Below are 21960 nucleotides of genomic sequence, written 5' to 3'. Positions count from 1 at the left end.
TTAGGATAATATACTCTATACTTTGTTTATTCTCCAGTCTAACTTAAATCAATTTAGGCTTTGTAGATAATGTCAAAATATTTAACATTTTAAAATAGTTACCATTTTCAACTGGAGATGACATTTGTATTAATAAATATCTGACTCTTAACTATTAATGAAACAAAGTCCAGCTGTTAAAATTTGTGAATTCGGTTTTGTCAGAACAGCCCTACCTTATTTCTTATTTTTATGCATATTTATCACACATTTCACATCATTGAACTAATTTTGATATTAGACAAAGATAACTGGAGTGAATGCAAAATGCAGGTTTTAAATGATGATTTCTTTATAAAGGAGAAACCAGTCTGCCTCTATGCAAGCAAGTAACTGTCCCTCTTTGATAAATCATGAATTAACTTTGATTAACCACGTTTTTGCTTAGCTAAGTTCCATTTCATTAACCACACCCAGGCCTGAAAAAGAAACATATCATGCCATGATCTAAAGAAACAGCTGAGAAATAAAGTCACTGACATCTATCAGTCTGGAAATGGTTACGAAGCAATTTCGAAGACTTTGGGACTCCAGCGAACCACAGTGAGAGTCATTATCCAAAAATGGAGAAAACTTAAAACAGTGGTGAACCTTCCAAGAGTGGCCGGCCAACCAAAATTACTCCAAGAGCGCATCGATGACTCATCCAGGAGGTCACAAAAGAACCCAGAACAACATCTAAAGAACTGCAAGCTTCACTTGTCTCAGTTAAGGTCGACTTTCATGATTCAACAGTGAGAAAAAGACTGGGCAAAGATGGCATCCATGGGAGAGTTTAAAAAGAAAACCACTGCTGACTTAAAATAAAGCAAACGCTCATCTCACGTTTACCAAAAACATCTTTGATCTAAAAGCATATGGGAAATTATTCTGTGGACTGATGAGACAAAAGCTGAAGTTTTTGGAAGGTTTGAGTCTTGTGGCATCTGGTGTAAAACTAACACAGCATTTTATAAAAAGAACATCATAGTCTGATGGTCTGGGGCTGCTTTGTTGCTTCAGGAAATGGAAGACTTGTCGCGATTGATGGAGCCATGAATTCTGCCCTCTACCAGAAAATCCTGAAGGAAATAAGGTATCAATTCATGCCCTGCATAACTTGGGTTATGCAGCAGGATAGTGATCCAAAGCACACCAGCAAGTCCACCTCTGAATGGCTACGCCCCCACCACCACCACCACAAAATTAGGTTTAGCAGTGATCTAATCAAAGTTCAGACTTTAATCCAATTGAGATGTTTCTGTATGACGTTAAACAGGCCATTCATGCAGGAAAGCCCTCCAGTGTGGTTGAATTAAAACAATTCTGCAAAGAAGAGTGGGCCATAATTCCTCCACAGTGATGGGAAAGAGTCATTGCCAGTTATCACAAATGCTTGATTGTAGCTCTTGCTTCCAAGGGTGACACAGCCAGTTCTTAGGTTCAAGGGGCAATGAATTTTTTATAAAGGGCTAGGTACATTTGAATAACTTTTTTCTTGTAAGTCAATGAACTCACCATTTCAATTGCATTTTGTATTTAGTCACGTTGTCTTTGTCTGTTATTAAAATTAGTTTGACGATGCAAAACATCATCACTTTTTTTCATACGGTGTGTTGCCGCAGTACCCTGTGTTTGAATCATTCTGTTTTAGCTCATTTATTGGCTACCTCCGAAAAAGTCAATCCTCCTCTGATTGGTCAGTGGGCATGAAGAAAGCCAGACACATAGACAGTATAAAAGATGGAGCTAGTTTCCAGGTCTAATTATGAAGCTAATGCAGAACTGCCTTAAACCTGCATTCTTTGTAACGGCCACCAGGAGGCGAGAGCTGCCCTCTGCTCGGAGCTGTTGACATTTTGCTAGTGGGTTTATAGTCAAAGTAGCTCATTCCAGGTTATACTGTATAAATATAAAGCATTAAGTCTATTTATTACATTTTGGTGTCAAAAAGGAAGATTTTTCAAGATGTGCTCATTGGATACTGAATTGTGATTAGCAAGTCAGTTTGAAAATACCAAGATGGCGACAGCTTGAAACAGCTTACAGCTTATCTCAAGGCCTCAGAATGGGTCCATCTTTTGTGCTGTCTATGGTCAGGCAGCTTTGGCTAAGTGCTTCACCACCATAGCTTTTGCTAACAGAAAACAGGTCGTTTTAATTGTAAGTTTTTAAGTGTAAATCACGGCACATTATGTAAATGGTCATTTTGTCAGCACAGAGCAGAGGTTGAAAAATATGCCAAGCGGCACGTTTACAGTAGTCTTAATGTGTTACGTTGTATGTCTCTATTTTATACCTGTTTACTGTCTGACAACAGAAACAGAAAATTGGGAATATTTTCACTGGAAATTCACCTCTATTAAAATAGAGTGGCTAGTACATAGCTTTGTGCCATTCTACCATTAAACACATGGATATTGCCTTATTATTACTGCAACATTGCCATCAGAAATAAAACAGCTCAGATGCTGTGAGAGCATGAAGACTCTTGTGTTCACCGTTGCAGCCAGCAGCAGAACATTTGGTGTGCTTTGTTCATAGCTGAGATATTTTTGAGTAAGAATTAGCAGAAGTTACTCTAGCGAGGAATTGATAGTGGACTGCATGGCTTCTGGCTGCATGTGGATTTAGTTGAAGCAGCTGTTTGAGAGTGTGCCAAAGGAACTAGGTAAGTATTATGCCATTGTGTTACTTAATGATGACCATGCTGTTCCTGGGAGAGAACAGCATGGAATTCTTTACATGAATAAAGAAGGTATAACACACAAATAAAACCTCACAAGGCATAATATGAGCACTTTAATATTTGAAGGCAGACTGGAATTTTTGGATTCAAAATCTGTATTCCAGTATATACATCTGTAAGTGATTTTTTTTAAACCAATAGTACAATAAGACGACACTCAACTTAACATCTTTTAGTTACTAGTTTTCTGTCATGCTTTGTATCACAGCCCAGCTGTGGGTCATACTCTGTAGTTTGTGCACAGATATTTTCAGGCTTTCTTATAAAAACTGTTTCTGAGCAGTTTGAAGAGGTTACCAGTGCCTGTAGCAGGCATTAGGTTGAGGTAGTGTCCTGTCTTTTTTTTCTTTTTTGTCAACATATTTTTGAAACACCTTGAGAATTTTATTTTGAATTTGGCACAACTGCTCACTTGGAGCATCAGCAGGTCAAAGATCACTTCTGTGTAACATTCAATAAAAAAACAACTTTTTAGTGTAAGTGTGCTACTGGGTTGAAGATGTTTGTAAAGCATCCAAGAATTATAACTTGCTGCTTCTTTTCAACAAGATCCATATTTGAAACTTTAGCATCTATCAACACGTTGTCTGTCCAAATCAAAATAATTGGCCAAACAATGAGAAGATGAAGAATTTAACTTGTTTTTCCTCTCTGTAACTACACACTATTACAGTACATACACAGCAAAACATAACCTCAAATGAGGAATCACTCCCATCACTGAGCAAAATGGAAACACTGATTTAAACTGCAATGTGACCCACTGATGGAGGCATGCAACCACGAGGGGAGTTACAGTCTTAGAAAAGAGCTTCCATTTTTGTTTGTCTCTGATAGACAACAGATCAAAAGCTGAGCTTTGTTAACACCAACAGCTGCTCTCAGTTTATCCCCTTATCTTTGCTGGGGATCCAGTGAAGTAGCAGATCCCTGGAAATAATTTTCCATTTCTACAGGTCATATTCTTTGCTTGGGGAGTTTTTAACACTCGTGGTGATCGTTGGCTAGGGCCAGGCATGCTCACCATGATTTATACTCAGACAATTTCAATACCTTGGAATGAATGTTTTCTAAGCGTCATCTGAGTTAGAACGTGAAAGAAGGAAAAATACTGGTTATATCTCAAGAGAGCGATACATTTATTTTTAAGTCTAGTTTCAGCTCCACATTTTTTTTGTTCTCTCCTGTGTTGTTATTGCTGTATAATTCAGAGAAGAACTAAGACTATACAGTCACTCCGAGCATGTGTGCTCTGTATTAGAGGGCGGGCGTGTTTTGCAAGACTTCAGCAAATGTCAATCAGTTTGTCCCTTGCTGGAGCCAAGTGGCTGTTCAGATGTATGATTCTTCAAGGTGTTTTCCCCCTTCAGTCAGCCGAAGCAGCCATTAATGCTAGAGGACACATTTGGCTGTTAGACTCCCGAGGCTCCTCCTGCCACACCACAATGCTTGACTTGGCAGGGATATACTGTGAAAGTTTGTGTGTGTGTGTATGTCCGTGTGTGTGTCTGCCTATTTCCAACACAGTGGTAGAGGCTTGTAAGTATTCTTCTCAGCTCCCCCCCTCCAGCTCCTGTGTGGCAGAGGCTGCAGGCAGTTAGATCTAGATTGAGAGAGGAGACTCTGTCAGAATACAGATGTTGTCAAAGCAGGGCCCAGCGGTGCACGCACAACAGTATCCCTCTACAAAATCTATAGAGTGCCCTGTTTGCCTTTTCTTTGCACACCAATCCCACATACCGCTGTACTGCACTTGTAACTGAGACAAGTAACAGCAAAGTCCATTGTTTAAACATAATTACACTGGGACACATCCCATAATCCTACCTATCGGCTAAGCTGCATTCCCTTTCCGCACCTGGGTCACTATGTTACCTTGTCCTGCACCACCGCTCTTGCATTGGTGTCAGTATTGAAACAGTCCGTCGATGGGTTCAATCAAGCACAAAAGTAATTGATTTATGTTTAATAGTGTTTTACTCAGGTGACATGGGTTAATTAGTCATCAGAGCCTTCAATTCCCTTCAGGTCAGAGGGTAACTGAATACTAGATGGGTTTGAATACCGACATCCTAAAATGAACCCATGGTAGTAGTATTTAGCAGCTGCGCTCCACTGTGCACCTCAGGATTACAAAAACACATAACTAGGTAACGTATTGCCGACCCCCTCGAAGACTGGTCTCGTTGTGCATTTCAGTTTGATGCAGCGCCACTGCCTCTTTCTCAGCTCGCATGATGCTTTTGACCTTTCACTGAAGACCTACGTGAGTTTTCTTGGTATTACCGCAGGCGGCTCTGGGCAATGAGGGGTTAGAGAGCAAAGAGATCTGAGCGACCTGATTCCTTGACCTGTGCAGCAGGTTTAAATAATGTAGTATGGGCTGAGTTGCAGCTCTAGAGTCGCATAGGGCCTCACCTCATAATGCTCCTGACTGTCAGGAAAATCAATAGTTAGGAGCAGTTGTGGCTGCTGTGTCACTCTGAATACACACATAGTGACATGTGCTCTTTGTCATTATGCCTTCACTGCTGCATGATGTCTTTGTTTAGCGTGAAGGTAGAAGCAACTAGCTTCAGCATATTTGACTAAGTTTACTATTCCAAGAAAAGTAATACATGCAAAAACACCACCTGATTCAGTGTCTCCTTTTCTTCAGAATTATCAACACAGCTTTGTGAATTTGGCAGCAGTTCAAATAAAGATACAGTTTAGAATAAAACGCTGGCACATTGTTAAGTGTTTCAGTTATCCGCGGCACAATTATTACCACTTGACTTCACCTGTCAGTTGCCAACTCCTTTATTGTCACTGTCACTTCTGCAAGTCACGCATGGCGGGTTGGGCTTGTTTATACTCAGCTATGCATAGTTTGTTTTCTTCTTCTTCCCTTGGAAAACAAATAAAAACTGTCATTAGTCTTCTGCTTAATAGATTCTAATTCCAGTTACAGTAATAACAGGTTCTGCCACTGTTCTAACTCAAGTACAAAGCATATCGATCAATCTGTCCATCCATCCATCCATCCAAGTATCCATTTTCTTAACCATTTATTAAATTCAGGGTCATTGCACGCCTGCAGTCCATCTTAGCTGTCACTGGACAAAAGCAAGAACAAAGTAATTACAATAAGTAATTACAGATTGTATATTTAGTAATCTTTCATTAACAACAAAACTTCAAAGATGCTTGAAACCAGCTTAATTTTTTTAAACAATGTCTTTCTCTGTTTTGCTGTGGAATCATATCCATCCATATTCTTCTGTTTGTCCGGGGCCAGGTCGTAGAAGCAGGAGCCCAAGCAGAAAAGTTCAGGCCTCCCTCTCCCAGGCCTCTCCTCCAGCTTGTCCCAGTGAACACCAACGTGTTCCCAGGCCAACAGAGAGATATAATATAATATAATCTCTCCAACGTGTCCTGGGTCTGCCCCGGGGCATGTCCAGAACACCTTACCTTACCTCACCTCATCTCACCTCACCTCACCCAGGAGGCGCCCAGGGGGCCCGAACCACTTCAACTGGCCCTTTTCAATGTGGAGGAGTCGAGGCTCTGCTCCGAACTCCTCACCTTATCTCTAAGGGAGAGGCCACCGTTCGGAAAAAGCTCATTTCTGCCGTTAGCATCCGCGATGTCGTTCTTTCGGTCACTACCCAAAGCTCGTGACCATAGGTGAGGGTAGGGATGTAGATTGACCAGTAAATCAAGAGCTTCGCTATTACGATCAGCTTTCTCCTCACCACTACGGACCAGTACAGCGTGTACATCACTGCAGCCGCAGGATTGTCATTTGATCTCCCGCTCCCTTCTCCCCTCACTCGAGAACATGATCCCGAGGTACTTAAACTCCTCCATTTGGGGCAGGAACTCGTCTATGAACTGGAGTGGGCACTAAACCCTTTTCCAGCTGAGAACCATCGCCTCAGACTTGGAGGTGCTGATTCTCATTCTCAAAGCTTCACCCTCGCCTGCGAATGAGATGGAGAGGCCACCGCCTGATGAAGCCAACAGAACCACATCATCTGCGAAGATTCTTAGACCACCTAAGTGGAAGTCTTCCGCCACTTGGCTATGCCAAGAAAGTCTGTCCATAAAAATTATGAACAGAATGGGTGACAAAGGGTCCAACTTATTGCCGGCTGTGCGGACCAAGTGCTTGCAACCGTTGTATAAGGATCAAATATCTAGTCGGTACCTCTCAGCCTCACGCACTAGCTCAGGCTATTTCCCCACCAGAGAGGTGACGTTCAGTGCCCCAGTCGCTAGTCTCGGGAGTCGGGGATTTGTCCTCCAGGGTGTCCACCCCTGGCCGCCACCGCTGGCCACTGCCCAGCAGACACTGCACCGGACCCCTATGGTGCCTTCTGTGGGTGGTGGACCTACAGGAGGGTGGGCCTATCTCCCTTTCTCAGGCTGTGCCCGGCCAGGCCCCGTGAACTAAGGTCTGGCCACCAAGAGCTGTCCCCGGGCCTGGGAGTAAAATTGCAAGTTTTGTACATTTTTATACAAACTTTTCTCTGTTAGACAAACTGATCAGCATAGAAAAAATTTTTCATAAAACCTGTTAAATAACCGGAATTTGAAAATCTGAATCTTTACGTGTGTTTACAATATGCAAACTTAATGACAACATGGTGTTTGCACATTTTTCAATGACTTCCTTTTCTTGCTCTTGAGAAATGATCCAGCTTTCCTTTAGTTTGCATCAGTCTTTTTACATCAGTTTTAGATGTGTTTAACTACGCCAAGTGATTCAAAATTGCATCTTTATGTCCTTCCTGTCTCTGAATGACTTTAAACACTGGAGGGTGTTTGCCATTATCCTGTTGATGTGGAGGAAAACTTCAACACCTTAATCATCTCCAATCTTTTTTTTTCCTCCACACATTATTTGTCCTTTTATTGCGATTCTCCACATACCCTGTTCCAAAGAGTATGGCCTCCCTCTTCTGCCTTTTATAACATGCTACCTAAAGTCACAGTAAGAGTCCTGCATGTGACACATTTCTCAGGTTGAAAAAATGTTGTCAAATACTAAAAAAAATAAAATAATGTATACTTTATGGTTTAGAATGGTTTAGAAAATGTTATTCTTGAAGAATCAGCACTATTATTTGTGCACTATTATTAATGCTCGTTTTATGCATTTATTCTGTGAAACACATTTGTTGTACTACAATATGAACAATAATTGCCAAATACCACACCAAATGTAACATTAAACCTCCTAAAATAAATGGGACACTTCTATGCAAGAGCATGTACCAAATTACGCCAGTCACGTTCATTACTAAGTAATAAGGTTGGTCCGTCTGATGTCTTGATGCTTGTGTTGACTATGGACTGCACAGTCAGTAACAAAGACCAGAATGTGAAGTATTTCTTCAGAAGTTACCAGAACACAAGCCTAAGCTGTTGCGTACTCTCTCTTCTGACAGTATATTTTTGTTTCTCCTAACTGAAAGGCAACAACCGAGAGGCAAGATGGGAACAGAGTTCAGGAAAAGTTCATTCCAAATGCTCTATAAAATTCACATATGTTTAATCTTGTTTAGACTTCTTGTTGAAAACCAGAGGAATCATAAAAAATGTGTTTTTGTACAACTCTTGGATCATTATCATCCTGAAAAAGCAAAATAAGTGATTAAATTCGGATGCAGATGGAAAATGACTTATGTGATTGACTCATTAGACAGAAACTATGTAAATCTGTTGCACATTGAAGCACGGAACAATATAGAAAAGGAAACCTAAAATGTAATGCTTTTATTTTTTTGTAAGCACTCAAAAGCAGCAGAACAAAGAGAGGGAAAAGAGTGGGAAACTGACAGAGAGCAGGATGCCATGTGATGCTGTTTGCACCAGATACAAACCTTGTCTGACTACAGTCTAAGCTCTGTGCTACAATATAGATGAGAAAGAGAGGGGGAGAGAATGGGTTTCACTGCAGGAGGAAAATGATGAAAAAGAATGTAGAATGAAAAGGTGACCCAAAATCGTTTGTATTACATGTGTGAAATAAGGAAAGTAATGAAAGAGTACACCTGTCACCTTCAGCTTATGTTCCCAGTAAGAGTAACTCACACAGGAGCCAGAACATGAAAACCATAGGGGCAGACATGCTCAATAAAGAGAGATGCATTAATCGAAACGCACATGGTTGGAAGAGAAATAAGAGGTTTGATTGTCATGCCATTGTGCATTGATTGCAAACCATTTTGTCTTATATGTCCATCTGTAAATGGATACCAAGTGAGTCATGAGAGTATCTGATATCTTTAAGCCATGATTTATACAATAGCTTTCTCTGTAATCTGAGCAGTATAGTAGCTGTCTATTGTATTGCATGTAGTCATGTCAGTTAGACAGCTCCCACCTACCTGCTTTGTCTTTTTTTGGTTTTCATTGGTGCAGCCAGTCACAAGAAAGTTGCTGTCAAAGAAGGGAAAGTGAGCCAAAATAGAACAGAGGGGCTGCACTGAAGCCCACTATAAGATCATTTTGGATTATTTAAAACTTTGAATGCAGAGCTCCACTAGCAGCGTCCGAGAAATAAACTGAGGTGATGAAAATAAGAATAGCATACCTCATTAAACATTGTTAGTGCAGACACTATAAAATATGTATAATTAATAGTAGCCTAAACCTTTTGTTGCATTTTCTTTAACAGTAACTACTTCTAATAAATGCTTTAGATGGATAAACTCAGTATTTATTGCAATGTAAGAAAAGAACAATAAATCAATTTCAGCTTTTCAACTTCTCAGATTTAGTTCTGTGGGATGTCCTTTTTTTCTTGCCTTTGTTTGTCATGATTATCAAATTTTTGAGTTGTGCTATTTGGAAAAAAAAAAAGATTCAGAGTTTTTGCATTGCAATTTTCTTTGATCTGACAATACTTCCCTCATTTTCTTTATTTCGTTTTCACTCTCATGTATTTCCTGCCCATTTGATGAGATCGCGCTGCCCTCATTAGTATCAACTGTATCCAGTAACCCTCTTCTCCTGTGTTCCTTTTCCCCTGCTCCAGCTAAACTCAGTGTTTTTGTGTCTCACATTCCAGCTGTTTCTCCTCACATTCTCCTTGCAGTCATTAGATTTTACTGTTGTGTTATTGATACTGCTGTTGCCTAGCACTTTTTTTGGGTGGGATACGGCCAGATTTGTTGCAAGTAAAGACCTTCTTATTCAAGCTGTCTGAGAGTGAGTCATGCATTTGAGTCGCATCTGTTGGGATCCTCGTTACGGTTCCCAGTTGACTTGACAATCTTAGACTTTATACATAATGGTTTCGAAGCGACAGTTCCCCCATGCCTAATATGACAATGATTCACATTCGTTCTCTGTGTTGAATGCGTTATTTACGTTGTTTACTTTGATTGCACAGTCATTTTCTCATGTTGCTACTATACAGGTGAACGAGAAAGCACTTTGCCTCGTCTTTTCATGCATAATTTGTCCTATTCAAAGTTATACTGGCTTGCCTAAAACAATCGGCTTTTCGTCCTTGTCATATAAGATTATTTTACCTGATTGACTAGAAAACAATCCTGCGCTTATGTTTGACGAGGCCATTTGGATGTGCAGAGGACATTTATACAAAGCCGAAGCTGGTGCTTAATACTTAAATCTTCAAATCTCCTCTCTGGCCTGGTATTTTAGAAAACACTGTACAGTCTGTGAATATTTGGTTGAATCACACAGTCTGAACTGTTTTTTTCCAAAATTCTTAATGCCACTATGAATATTTGAAAGGGGATTAGATGAGTATTTACTCAAAAGATGTGAACCCCCATTTCTAGCACCTGCTCGGATTTAGCCCACTGATTTTTTCATTCCACACAACACCGAATCCCATTTCATCCCAATTACACAGGCATAATCATATCTGTTTAATTGAAATGATCATATTCTTCAATGAAGCACTCCCTGTAGATACATTTCTCCTTAATATACTTCATTGTACCGTCTATTAAACACACACCAAAGCTTGTAATAATTAACAACAGAACATGCATACCAGTGTGACAATTATAGTTGTTTGTATGTAATAGCTGGTCAGTCATTGACCTGTTTATTTATGGTTCATCTTAAAGTTGACATGGTCTCCACTTTGCACATTAAAACAATAATCCATGTTTTTATCATCTCTGGAATACAAAACCTAATGTGAAACATAGTTCAAAAAGAGACATGCACATCTATTGATGTATCAACAACTGTAACCAAAACTTTGCGTTTCTATCAATGTTAACAAAATCCCCAGCACCACGGGCTGCAGAAACTATGTTCTCTTTGGAATTTTAAATTCAATGAAATGTGTATTTTTTAAAGACCACTTTAAAAAAATTACAAGAAGAAATGAGGGGTAGTTTGAGACTTTTGCACGCTGCCGTATGAATGATGGTGACTATATGAGGAGTAGGCGTGTTCATTAATATCTATCAGAATGCATATTATTCTCTAGCACAGCATGTAATGACTTTTATGGAGCCAATATTGAAGAAAACTGCAGGGCTTTTTTTTTATAACAATATGCCAAAGCCAAAGTGAAGAATTCAAGACTGTGTGGCAAAACTGAAGGAAAACAACACCAACAAGCCTGAGGTGCAGGTTACAAAATTCAGTAAGCAGGAGAAACAGCAGCTGATGTTTTTGACTAATTATGAAGGTGGCACTTCCAGCTGTGCCACTCTAACAATGCGCAATCTTCCCCAGGGGGGAAACTGTTGATGTGTTCGCATGCATAGTGCATAAAAGAAAATTACCACGAATAGGACGAATAGGGAATGTTCTCTTTCTGGTCATGTTTGGATTGAAATTCTTATTGGCTGCACTTCATTCATTACCAGTTCAAGCATGAGGCCTTCAAGGTAACAGTCTGTAGAAATCAAATGAGAAATGCACCAAGAATGTTTTGCAACCGCCTACTAAAAATACTTTTGGTTGTATGTGTGCGTGATTTCTCTCTTTGTCTTCACACACGACGCACGTTGAAGCATGTGGTTAGAATATTGGACCTGAATATTGCATTTCAATTCTTTCCATGGTGATTTGTTTTTGCGGAAACAATCGAGTCAAATAACCAACCAAACAACAGAAAGACTTCACTCTTCTAAGAACCATTAACAACCATTCATGTTGTCATTTTTCCAGGTATTCCAAGGGAACTTTGACAACGACACGCACAGAAAGAACGTGATAGACCCGCCTATCTACGCTCGGTTCATTCGGATCCTTCCCTGGTCGTGGTACGGCAGGATCACTTTGCGTGTAGAAATACTCGGATGCACAGAGGAAGAGTAAACCCTTTCCTTCATCTTTCTGCCCATCGCCCCTTGTCCCTTGGCATACTGGAGTGTCTCACAAAGTACTTCAGAAATAAACTGTGCAACCTGTAAAAAGAAATTGATTTCCAATGGATTTTTCAAGAGTATGCGTTGGTTGTGATGGGTTGCTGTTTGTTCTTTTGTACAATGATTTAAAACCTGCCCCTGCCCCAGTTTGTCCTTTTGTTTTTCCTATTTAAAGCGTAATCTTTGTCTTTTTATTCCTCTCAAGATTTGCCATCCTGTTTGGAATGAACTTCTATAATATATATATATGGGAGGGGTGGGTTTGGGGGTGGTGTCAGAAAGGGAGTCTCCCTGTGGTTTTAACTTGTTGCCATAGAAGCTATTGTACAGTGTCACTTTTTAACAAATGTGTGAAATCTGTCTGTTGTGCTTCATTGGACATGATTAACCAGCTTCATGCCATAACTAAACTGTCTAAATTATCATGTAGATGACATGTTATCTCATCATCAAATGTGTTTTTACTTTGAATACAGCACCTCCTCAAGCCATGCCTTTTCCCTAATGGACACTGGCATTACAGCATCAATCAAAACACTGCTAAAGCTCTTGTATTATATGTAAAAGACTAAGAAATTGCATGGTGCGTGAATTATAAATATATATTATGAGAAATCATTTAAAACCTCCAGCCCTGAAAGCAAATGGATTTGATTTAGAGACCTATTTTTATGTGCATTTTTAAATAGTTCTGAAACATTACAACACACTGCAAAAGCTTAATAAAGATGACTGATATGTGAGACAAAAAGCAAGCGCTGCAGTTTAAAGTGGTACTGCAGCACTGACACTGAGGCTTATAAGGTTGTATGTAGTTGAAATGTTAGCTCACTTTTTTATTTTAACATTCGATTATTGCTAGATGTAAGATTATTTGCTATTATTGTTTGTGTGCCATTTTGTATTTATTTTATTTTAATGTCCTCGTGTTGTCTTGGAGATCTAAGTCAAATCAATTAAAAAAGCTCAGGATAGATGTTATCCATATTAACCCACAGTGCATATTTTTGGCCTCCTAGTTGAAGATTTCTGTGTTATTATTTAAAGAAAATACCACATGAGTGAAAGCAATTATTGAAATCATCCATATATGCATAACTCAAATGTTGAAAGCAGTTTCTTAATATCCTTAATTTCTTTGACTTGATAAGTGAAAACCTTTAATTAATTTCCTCATTTTCAAAAGACAGGAAAATTGCTCATATTACTATCATCATCTCAGACCTACAATGACCATAGTGACAGAACAGAGCTCTAAATTAATTATGGAAATTGATTTTTTTTTTTTCAGTTTAAGCTTTTATTAAAATACTGGATTAAAGTATAGGAATTACATTTTAAAATGCTTGTATGTGTTTCCACAGTTGCTCTCTGCATGTTCAAATGGTTGCAGGTTGCTAAACATATTTAAAGACTTGCAGTTTTTACTGTATGGCTTCTTTTGTTGGCTACATCTGCAGTAAATGAACAGCAATGTTTAGGCAGTTAAATAAATGGAAGCAAATGAATCCTGAGGTATTGTAGTAGTGTCAGAGCTTGTGGGCCTGTATTGGACCTGGATTGCTCTAGGGTTTTCCACTGTTGGCTAGTTTTTCCAAAGCTCTCTAGTGCAACAATAAAATCCAAAAGGAGCCACTTCCACTTTTATACTTCATGTTTCACTTGAGCCTTGTCAGCTTTCAGGCCCATAACAAAGCCTTCGTTTTATATTTTCAGAATCTAGTTCTGAAAAAGAAAGTGAGAAATTTACAAGAATACTGTACTGAAATAACTGCATCAGCCTTTAACAGATATTTTGATGGCATGACAAGATTGGAAGTATAAGGCTGGCATGAATGAATAAAAATAAAAATCCTCGTCTAACATTTTTTTTAACTTAATTCTGCAATGCGAAATGATGAAAAGTACAGAAAGACATCATGAATGCTTCTAGACAAAAGGTAAAAAGTCTGAAATTTAAAAAAAACAAAACCTAACAATAAAGTTACCTAACAACCAAGCATAGGCAGTAGTGTAGGTTTGGTAAACTGCAGTGTGATATGATACAGTATGCTATAATGGACCTGATGTGTCTTAAGATGTTATTTAAGTGTTACGTATTTGTGTAAGTAACACTGATAGACTGCTGTAGATTACCTATGTTTCTTTTTCTTTGTCCTTGGAGTGAACTGGTGACTCCATTGACACCTCATAGGTTCATGAACACAGGTCACACATAAGTATACGAGTATCTCTCGTATATTTTACATATTTGCTGTGATTCTTTATCGACAAGTATCAAGTATTTCCAAGATCTGCTCCAGTTTGTCTTTGTAGTTAATTTGTGGTGAGTGTTTATGACAAAGCAGGTCTGCTGCAAAGCTTTGTGGAATTTTGCATGATGTATGAGTTTGAACCATACAGTACAACAAGGATGTCCACAGGCACATTGTGTTCTTGCATATCATAAAGATCTAATAGCCTTTACTTTGTATTCACTGTCAGTTGTCTTGTGCATTGTAAAACTAAAGCATCTCACGGGTCCAAACGGGGAAAAAAATAGAAACTCATCATGTCTTTGTATTTCAGTGTCAACTGTTCACGTATTATTTCTTACTTCCTCAATCTCAGTGTCACCCACTATCTAGAAAATGTACCCATCATAATAATAGTTAGGTTCAAGCCTGCAGAGGAGAATCTAAAACTCTGTACAGTGAAAAAAAAGACATTGCTTCAAAACAAAAAGTTCTTTCAGTTTGACAAATAAAAACATATCTGTGAAAATGATACGTTTGCTTTGTGGTTTTTTTTTTATCTTTGATGCCATTGATATTACTTTAGTAGGAAACATAATAGCTTAAAAAAAAAGAGTTTCCCACCTTTCTAAAGGCTGGGAACGCAGCATCCACACAGTGGAGCACACAAGTATTTCAGAGAGAGAAAGTTATCTTTGCTTTTTATGTGTTTTCTTTTTAGCATCATAAGTCTTTTGTTGTTACAAAATTAGTTCCATTTCAAACTTCTTTCAATAGCCACAGTGCAACAGCCTTTTTTCCCAGTATTTGTGCTATTTCACAAAGAGACACACATACAATGAGTTATACAGTGAGTACACCTTATGTAAAGGATTGGACTAAATGCCTATGTGGAAAATAAAGAATAAAGTTAGTGTAATTGTCAGCTGTGAATGGACTTGTTTGTGACTTGTGACAAACAATTAAGTCTCAAGGTTCAACAAACTGCATACATAAAAAATACCATCAAAATAACCCAATCACTAACTGTACAATATATATCCAGACTTTTTGATCTAACTTTATCTCAAAACGATGAAATATTATTATTATAATATTATTATTAAGTATAATTTAATGTTTTTGGAAATGCTTTTTTGCTTTCAGTAATACATTCAGGTTTGGTCACTATGTAGCCAGTATTACTGTATTAGTATTAATAGCAACCTCTTGCATAGTCTGCAAATAGGGAAACAATTCAAATGCTTACCAGCACAAACATTAAGAATTCTTAGGATATTTAAACAAGGCATATTCCACGCAACTACTTTTCCATTTCACTGAAATGCACGAAAAAAAATTAGACCAGTCGATTTGTCAGAAAACACTTAGAAAACACGGACATTGAGCAAAAGATGGGCAAAGTTAAATACTGGCCAAATAAATATTGTGTATTTTAAGATCTGTGTGATATTATTACTTGCTTTCCTCATTAGTATTTTAATGTTTTAAATGTTGATAAAATATACATGTTGCAATTGCAAACAATGTCAGTTAAGTCTGTAGACTGGTTAACCTTTTTTTTTTTTTTTTTTTTTTTTTTTTTCCATTGTTTTTTTTTTTTTTTTTTTTTAACCTGTCCCGTTTGGTTCTTTTGCCATCAGAATTATTGTCTAAAGGCGAAGAAAGATGCCCAACGGATTTACTTTACCAAATGGACCATCCCAGCCTTGCCGTAATGGTCCATTTGATTCACCTTTTATTGTTTATTTTATTTTCACTTGCTGAATACGGGACAGACTTGACTGGTGGAAAGAAAGGGAGAAAGAAAGAGGAAAGGAAAAAAAAAAACCTGAGAAGGGGACGGGGAAAAGGGCAAAAACAAAACCAACAGAATAAGCAGACAAAAATACATATATCGATCACCTGGATCACCTGTTGAGAAAGAAAAAGAAAGCAAGCAGAAGAAAACCAGAGTAATAAACAAGATCACAATGATATATGGGAATATGACAGTAAATACTAAATATTAAACATTATGGTGCAGCACGTGAGATCGACAGCGCAGTGTGTGCTTTGAGGTAGGAGCCAAAAAGGGTGTAGTTTGTGTGTGTGATCACCCGTGTGTACACCTGTGAGCATGAACGCGCTTGTTTTTAAAAGGTTCCTTCATGTAATGATCTGCTAGAGGGTGTGGGGGGGCCACTGCCCCGTCCTCCAGGGCATGAAGCAGGTATGGAGGAGATCAAAACTCCAGACATCCAGAGGCCCCCAGAACACAAGAGACCAAGGAAGACCAACAGAGGGGCAGCTGCGTCACTATCCCAGAAAGAGCTGAGGAGAGTCCCAGATGAGGGGTCACTCAGCAGCCGCGGAGCAGACTGGTTAACCTTAGTGGGACTGGTGCAGGTCATGGTCACACATCACACTTTTATTATATTCCACTTTATTCTGGCAAAGCTGGCATACACATACTCATTTTACTAAAGAACAGCGCAGCTTAGCATGGCTATAAATCTATTTACTTCCCACTATCTACCAGCGCCTTATAAATTATTAAAACAATAAGTTTAACCAACTGGTATTTCTTTCACCAACTAGCCTGGGCAGCAAAATGTTGGTTAGTTGTTGACACACATTGACACACTTTCCCAGTTTAAACATTTTGATAGCTGTTTCCAGTATATAATTATATATTTGCCAGACTTGCTAAAAACTACTACTAAATAACTAATCTAGATAACTCTACATGAATACCAATTAACTGGTAGTATCTAATATTATGGTACAAATTAAATATTAGTAACAAAAAATAAATAAATAAATTGCAGTAACAAGTTACAATGGGTATGACAAGAAGCTGCTGAGCTAGCTGTTTCCATCCTCAGGGTTCAGTTTACAGTGCAATCATTGCACCTATTAGCCCAATTTTTGGCATTACTGCCTTTGCTGTTTTCCTTGAACTAGCAGCTACAGTTTTGGAGGAATGTTTCAGAGCTGACACCAGCTGACAGTAGCAGTACAAACTTTGATCACTCCCACTCAGCATGCAGCAGCAACAAATGCAGCACCACAATCACAGAGCTACCCGAGCGGCATAAGACCAGCATATCCATGAGTAACATGGTAATCATTAGTGAAGACCTTGTGCTGCTACATGGCCATAAAAATCGACAGACGTCAGTACTAAAATTGTTTCATAGAAATCATCAGGCTTTTTTGTTTACCAAGGTTGATGACTTTGACTGGATTTTTACTACCTTATAGAATTTTAGTGTTTAAAAATACTTGTTGTAATTTGTAATACCTCCATTTAAAACAAAGAAAAATTATGTTTCTGCTTCAATTTATTGTCCTCTGTTGCCTTGCTGTTTCCTAAAAGAAACGTGCATTGGACATTACAACTAAGCGGCAAGTTGCACCTGTGACGTTAGTAGAATAGTGGCACCCTCATCAGTTCTGCTTGTTTCCAACCCCCAGCTAATTTGCACTGCTCTTTGCAGACTGCATTGTTCATTGCTGATATGAGGTGACTGCCTTAGTGTTCCTAAATTCGTGCATTGTCCGTAGATCTCACGCAGAATTTCCCATTGGTGTTTTTTTTTTTTTTTTGCTGATTGCAACCTCACAGTAATTTACCATGCATGCTAAATCTGACCCTATGTTTCATTGATTTACTGTGACATGCGATGGCCATTCTGTGTCTCCCTGAGGTTAGTGCCACAGTTGTGGCAGCTTATCAAAATGAGAGTTACAGGGCTGACACAGTGCAGGCAAAAGTCCACTAATGCTTCTGCTATGGAAGTGTCAGTCCAGTGTAATGTAATTGGCTTGTAAACCTAGGTGACTGAAGCTATAGGGCAATTAAGAAGTGATAAGAAAAGGGGAAAAAATCAGTTTAGTCGAGCTGGCCATGCCATTAAATACCCTCAAAGATTTTACATTTAAATTAGGAACGGTCACATTAAGGAAGATTGTGCATGCAACATTCCATTTAATCTACCTTAGATGTAATGTGAATACATATTATGGTAATCCTATATTGCATAAAAAGACCAAGAAGTCTAACATTATGTGTGATATATGGAATTTCCCATGTTGGGTCTGTCAGTAAATGCAACTTGAGGTGAGCACTGTGACTCTGGGGCAGAAGAAGTTGTTGGTCCACTTGCAATAAAGAAGTGTTTCTGCAAGAGCTCTGGGTTGATCCTGGTTTTGTTAGATGTCAGAGACATTTACATTATGAATCAAAGTTGTTGTTAACTTGACTGGCAAAGCAATTTCTCTGTGCAGTCGTGTTTTTATCCCTCTGTTGGTTTAATTTTCACATCATGTGTTTTTAATTTCTTGTTCTCTTACTTCCCACCTTAGTAATCAAAGCAATTCTTGTTTTTCTCTCCATTTTATTTCAAACAGCTGTTGTTTTAAAAGGCTCTGTGATAAAGCAGAAAATTGTTTGCCATTTTAATTTCAGCATTTGTGTACGTGTCTGGACTCGTCTTTGTTGTCTGGACCTTTTATTCTATTTGCAGTTTCACGTCTCTTATCTTCTCCCAAGCAAGGAGCCTTAATCAGTGATCAAAAAGCAAGTCATATTTACTTTGGTGACCCCATGATTGAATTTAGCTTTGCAAACTGAAATGGCTTAACAGAATAAAGGATCACCAAACCTTATAAACCTGAGGTAGAAGGAGGCATCCTAATTTACAAAAGGCCTTGTGTAAAAAATAATTAAATTTCACTAAGTTAAACATATGTAAACAGGTAATCCTGTTGTATGTTTTAAAAGTACCCACAGATACTTATAAAAGCAAGAGAGTGTTCTTTGACATACATTATGCTAAAACTTACATAATTATCCAGTGCAGTGCATAACAAAAAGCACATGTAGATACTGTATGTGATAACACTAAATAGAGATCAGAGGAATAAACTGTTAATAAAACAGTATTTCTCCACTTCAAGTACTTTAGGAACACCGAACTCTGGAGAGGAAATTGAGTTAAATATCTTACTCCACCATCACAGGACTCAATATCAAATATGTACAAGCTCTTGTCACGATTCATTTCAAGCACTTTATTCAAGCATAGCCTTAGAAATATCAAGAGTCGTATATAACGATTCAGCATGTCTATTTTTAAAAAGCCATGCTGAAAGAATGAGGAATAAAATGTTTAGCGTGAGTGGAGTGTAATGTGTAGTCGCTCTTACTGCCTGTCTATAGAATTTGCAAAAAGCTATTTGTAGGAAAGTGGAGATTAGGACTTGTTCCAATCAGGAGTGTGTCCACCCCTCTGTTGCAGAATGCTACATTATCATGTGAGCAGAAATGACAGGTTTTGGATCACATTAAATACTCTGCTGCTGTTCTCGTGTAAAACAGACTAACAGAGCTGTAACAGTAAAATGCTTAACAAGAACTGCTTCCGACAACATAGAAAAACCTCAGAAATACAAAAAGATTTGTATTTTTTAGGGATAAAAATGTTTCTGTCTTGAATTATTTCAATTAAGCCAGATAGCAAACACATGATTCTGACTCTTTTGACAGAATTATCTTAACTTCTACTTTTACTTACTCTCGTACTGCATCTACTTTCTCCTTTGACAGCATCACACGTCCAGTACTGTGCAAAGGTCTCGAGCCGTCCCGCATTTCTTTATATTTTCCTTACAAGAATCAGTTCTCATGAGCAATACATCTCTAGAACAATCGGTGTTTTGTCTACGCATAATAGACAATGTAGCAAATAACCAATTTAAAAGTACTTTTAGCCACTTTGTTCCCATTTCTTTAGTTGAATCTATAAAAAATGCCAAAAATAACAGTTTGACAGGCATAAAATAACTTTTTTGCATCAACAAGATAATCCCTGAAGAGGTATTAGCCAAAAAACGGCATCTTGACATGGTGTGCAGTATGTTTTTAAAAAATTTGAGGAGACTGGAAAAGAGCAGGACAAAGGGTGTGAGAGAAGTGTGAGGTCAAAAAAATCTGCAGGAAATGAACAATATCTGAAGGCCATGTGCTTAAAGAAATTACTAGAAAGCTTAATAAGAAAGCCTGTTGACTTTTTAAGCTTGTTAGAATGACACGGTCTCTGTATTTGTCTTGCATGCTATAGTTTAATTTATCTTTGCACACATTTTAATAAATAGTTGCCTATATTTCCCATTTTTCAGCAAAATAAAAATAAAATAGAGTTGGCTTAAGACTTTTGGACAGTACTGTACATTTCCCCAACCCGAAATAATTAAGTTGTTAAATGTGCTGATGGATTTTAATTATGTATAAGTTCAAAACTTTATTAGATTTAGCAAAAGATTCTGATTTGGGTTCAAGCACGAACTTTGTTTTCATGGTTCAAATAACACGTGACGTTATGGGGCAGATGTGGTTAAAACAAACAGTGACTATTCGTCGGAAACAAGAAATAAGCAGTGATAAGTAATTCAGTCATCTTACATATTTTTCTTTTGTGATTAATCTCATTATCCCTTATCCAGAGCATTTTGTATCTGGAGCACTACAGTACACACAGTGTTTGAGCTATATATAGTGTCACTTATCATATGGAATAAATTTATCTGCATGCCGCGTTGTTTGTCGCAATGAATATTGAGGGCATATGAGTTTCAAGTGCACTGTGATATCTCTCTTGTTATCTTGTTTGTGCAGTCTTTGGGGAGTTTTTGGCAGAACTGGGCCACACTTGTGTGGACTGTTCACTTCTCTAATGACACCGAAGCAAATGTTATTTTTGGTTCAGTTTTAAAAACCTGTAGTGCATTCAAGAGGGACAGAAATTGTGACTAATAAGCTCCTAAAAGCATCAAACTATCTTTTGTCCCCTATTTTTGAGGTCATCTTGAATGCCTCCTTACACAGCGAGTGTAGCGAGTCTCACTGAGGTTCATAAAACAGCTCCTGTTTCTGTGAGAAGTCACATGACTGAAATCAGTGAAAGTAGGCAACACATGGGCAGATTAGAGGTTCTCGGACAGGACCAGTGTTCTAAAGCACCAGAGTTTATTACTTTTGATGGTTTTTTAAAGTATGTATAACCTTCTCACAAAGGTAGAGTAAATGCCTGGGAGCACATTTTAAGTACATGTGTTTCCTAATGTGTGTGGAAAGGCCAAAGACTTGTTTTTACAACTGCTGGCATTGGTTGTTATTAGATTTGATTACTTTAACAAGTCAGACACAATGAATTTACATTTCAAAACAGTATGTCTGTGAGTACACACTGAAAATGAATCAAATAAATATTGACTTCATATTGCTCCTCCAATTTTTGGTTTTAAGCTGGTTCAAAGCAACAATAGGTGGATTGGTTTTATTATATTGTAAATAAGGTGACAGATTGCAGACCCAATACCAAAAAATATAGGATTGTAACTGTGTCTTCGTGATAAAAGAACTTTATTATAATGCCTATTATATAGCCCATTGTTATTCACAGTGTTTTGGACACAGGTGTATTAATATGGAATGTTATGACATAAGATAACATTATACCATATATATTTATCAGCTATACCCCCCCACCCCATCTCCCAGTACCGCCACAGTGTCATCATAAAGTTTCTTTGGTTACTCCCTAGTGGTTAAAAAATATTC

The 21960-nt window shown here is 38.1% G+C and overlaps 1 protein-coding gene across 3 annotated transcripts in view; it reads left to right on the top strand.

Annotated features, from left to right (window-relative positions):
- The window catches only part of LOC116317466 (EGF-like repeat and discoidin I-like domain-containing protein 3), a 126225-nt gene extending 111339 nt beyond the window's left edge, over positions 1-14886 (top strand). For all 3 annotated transcript variants that reach the window (XM_039620960.1, XM_039620959.1, XM_039620958.1), the window contains one exon: positions 11921-14886. In XM_039620960.1, coding sequence (XP_039476894.1) covers positions 11921-12070 — 150 coding nt within the window. In that variant the 3' untranslated portion in view covers positions 12071-14886. The remainder of the gene's footprint in view (positions 1-11920) is intronic.
- The last annotated feature ends 7074 nt before the right edge of the window (positions 14887-21960 follow it).

This window comes from Oreochromis aureus, linkage group 12 (assembly GCF_013358895.1).
Source record: "Oreochromis aureus strain Israel breed Guangdong linkage group 12, ZZ_aureus, whole genome shotgun sequence".
NCBI lineage: Eukaryota > Metazoa > Chordata > Actinopteri > Cichliformes > Cichlidae > Oreochromis > Oreochromis aureus.
This window is presented reverse-complemented; position numbering and strand designations above follow the sequence as displayed.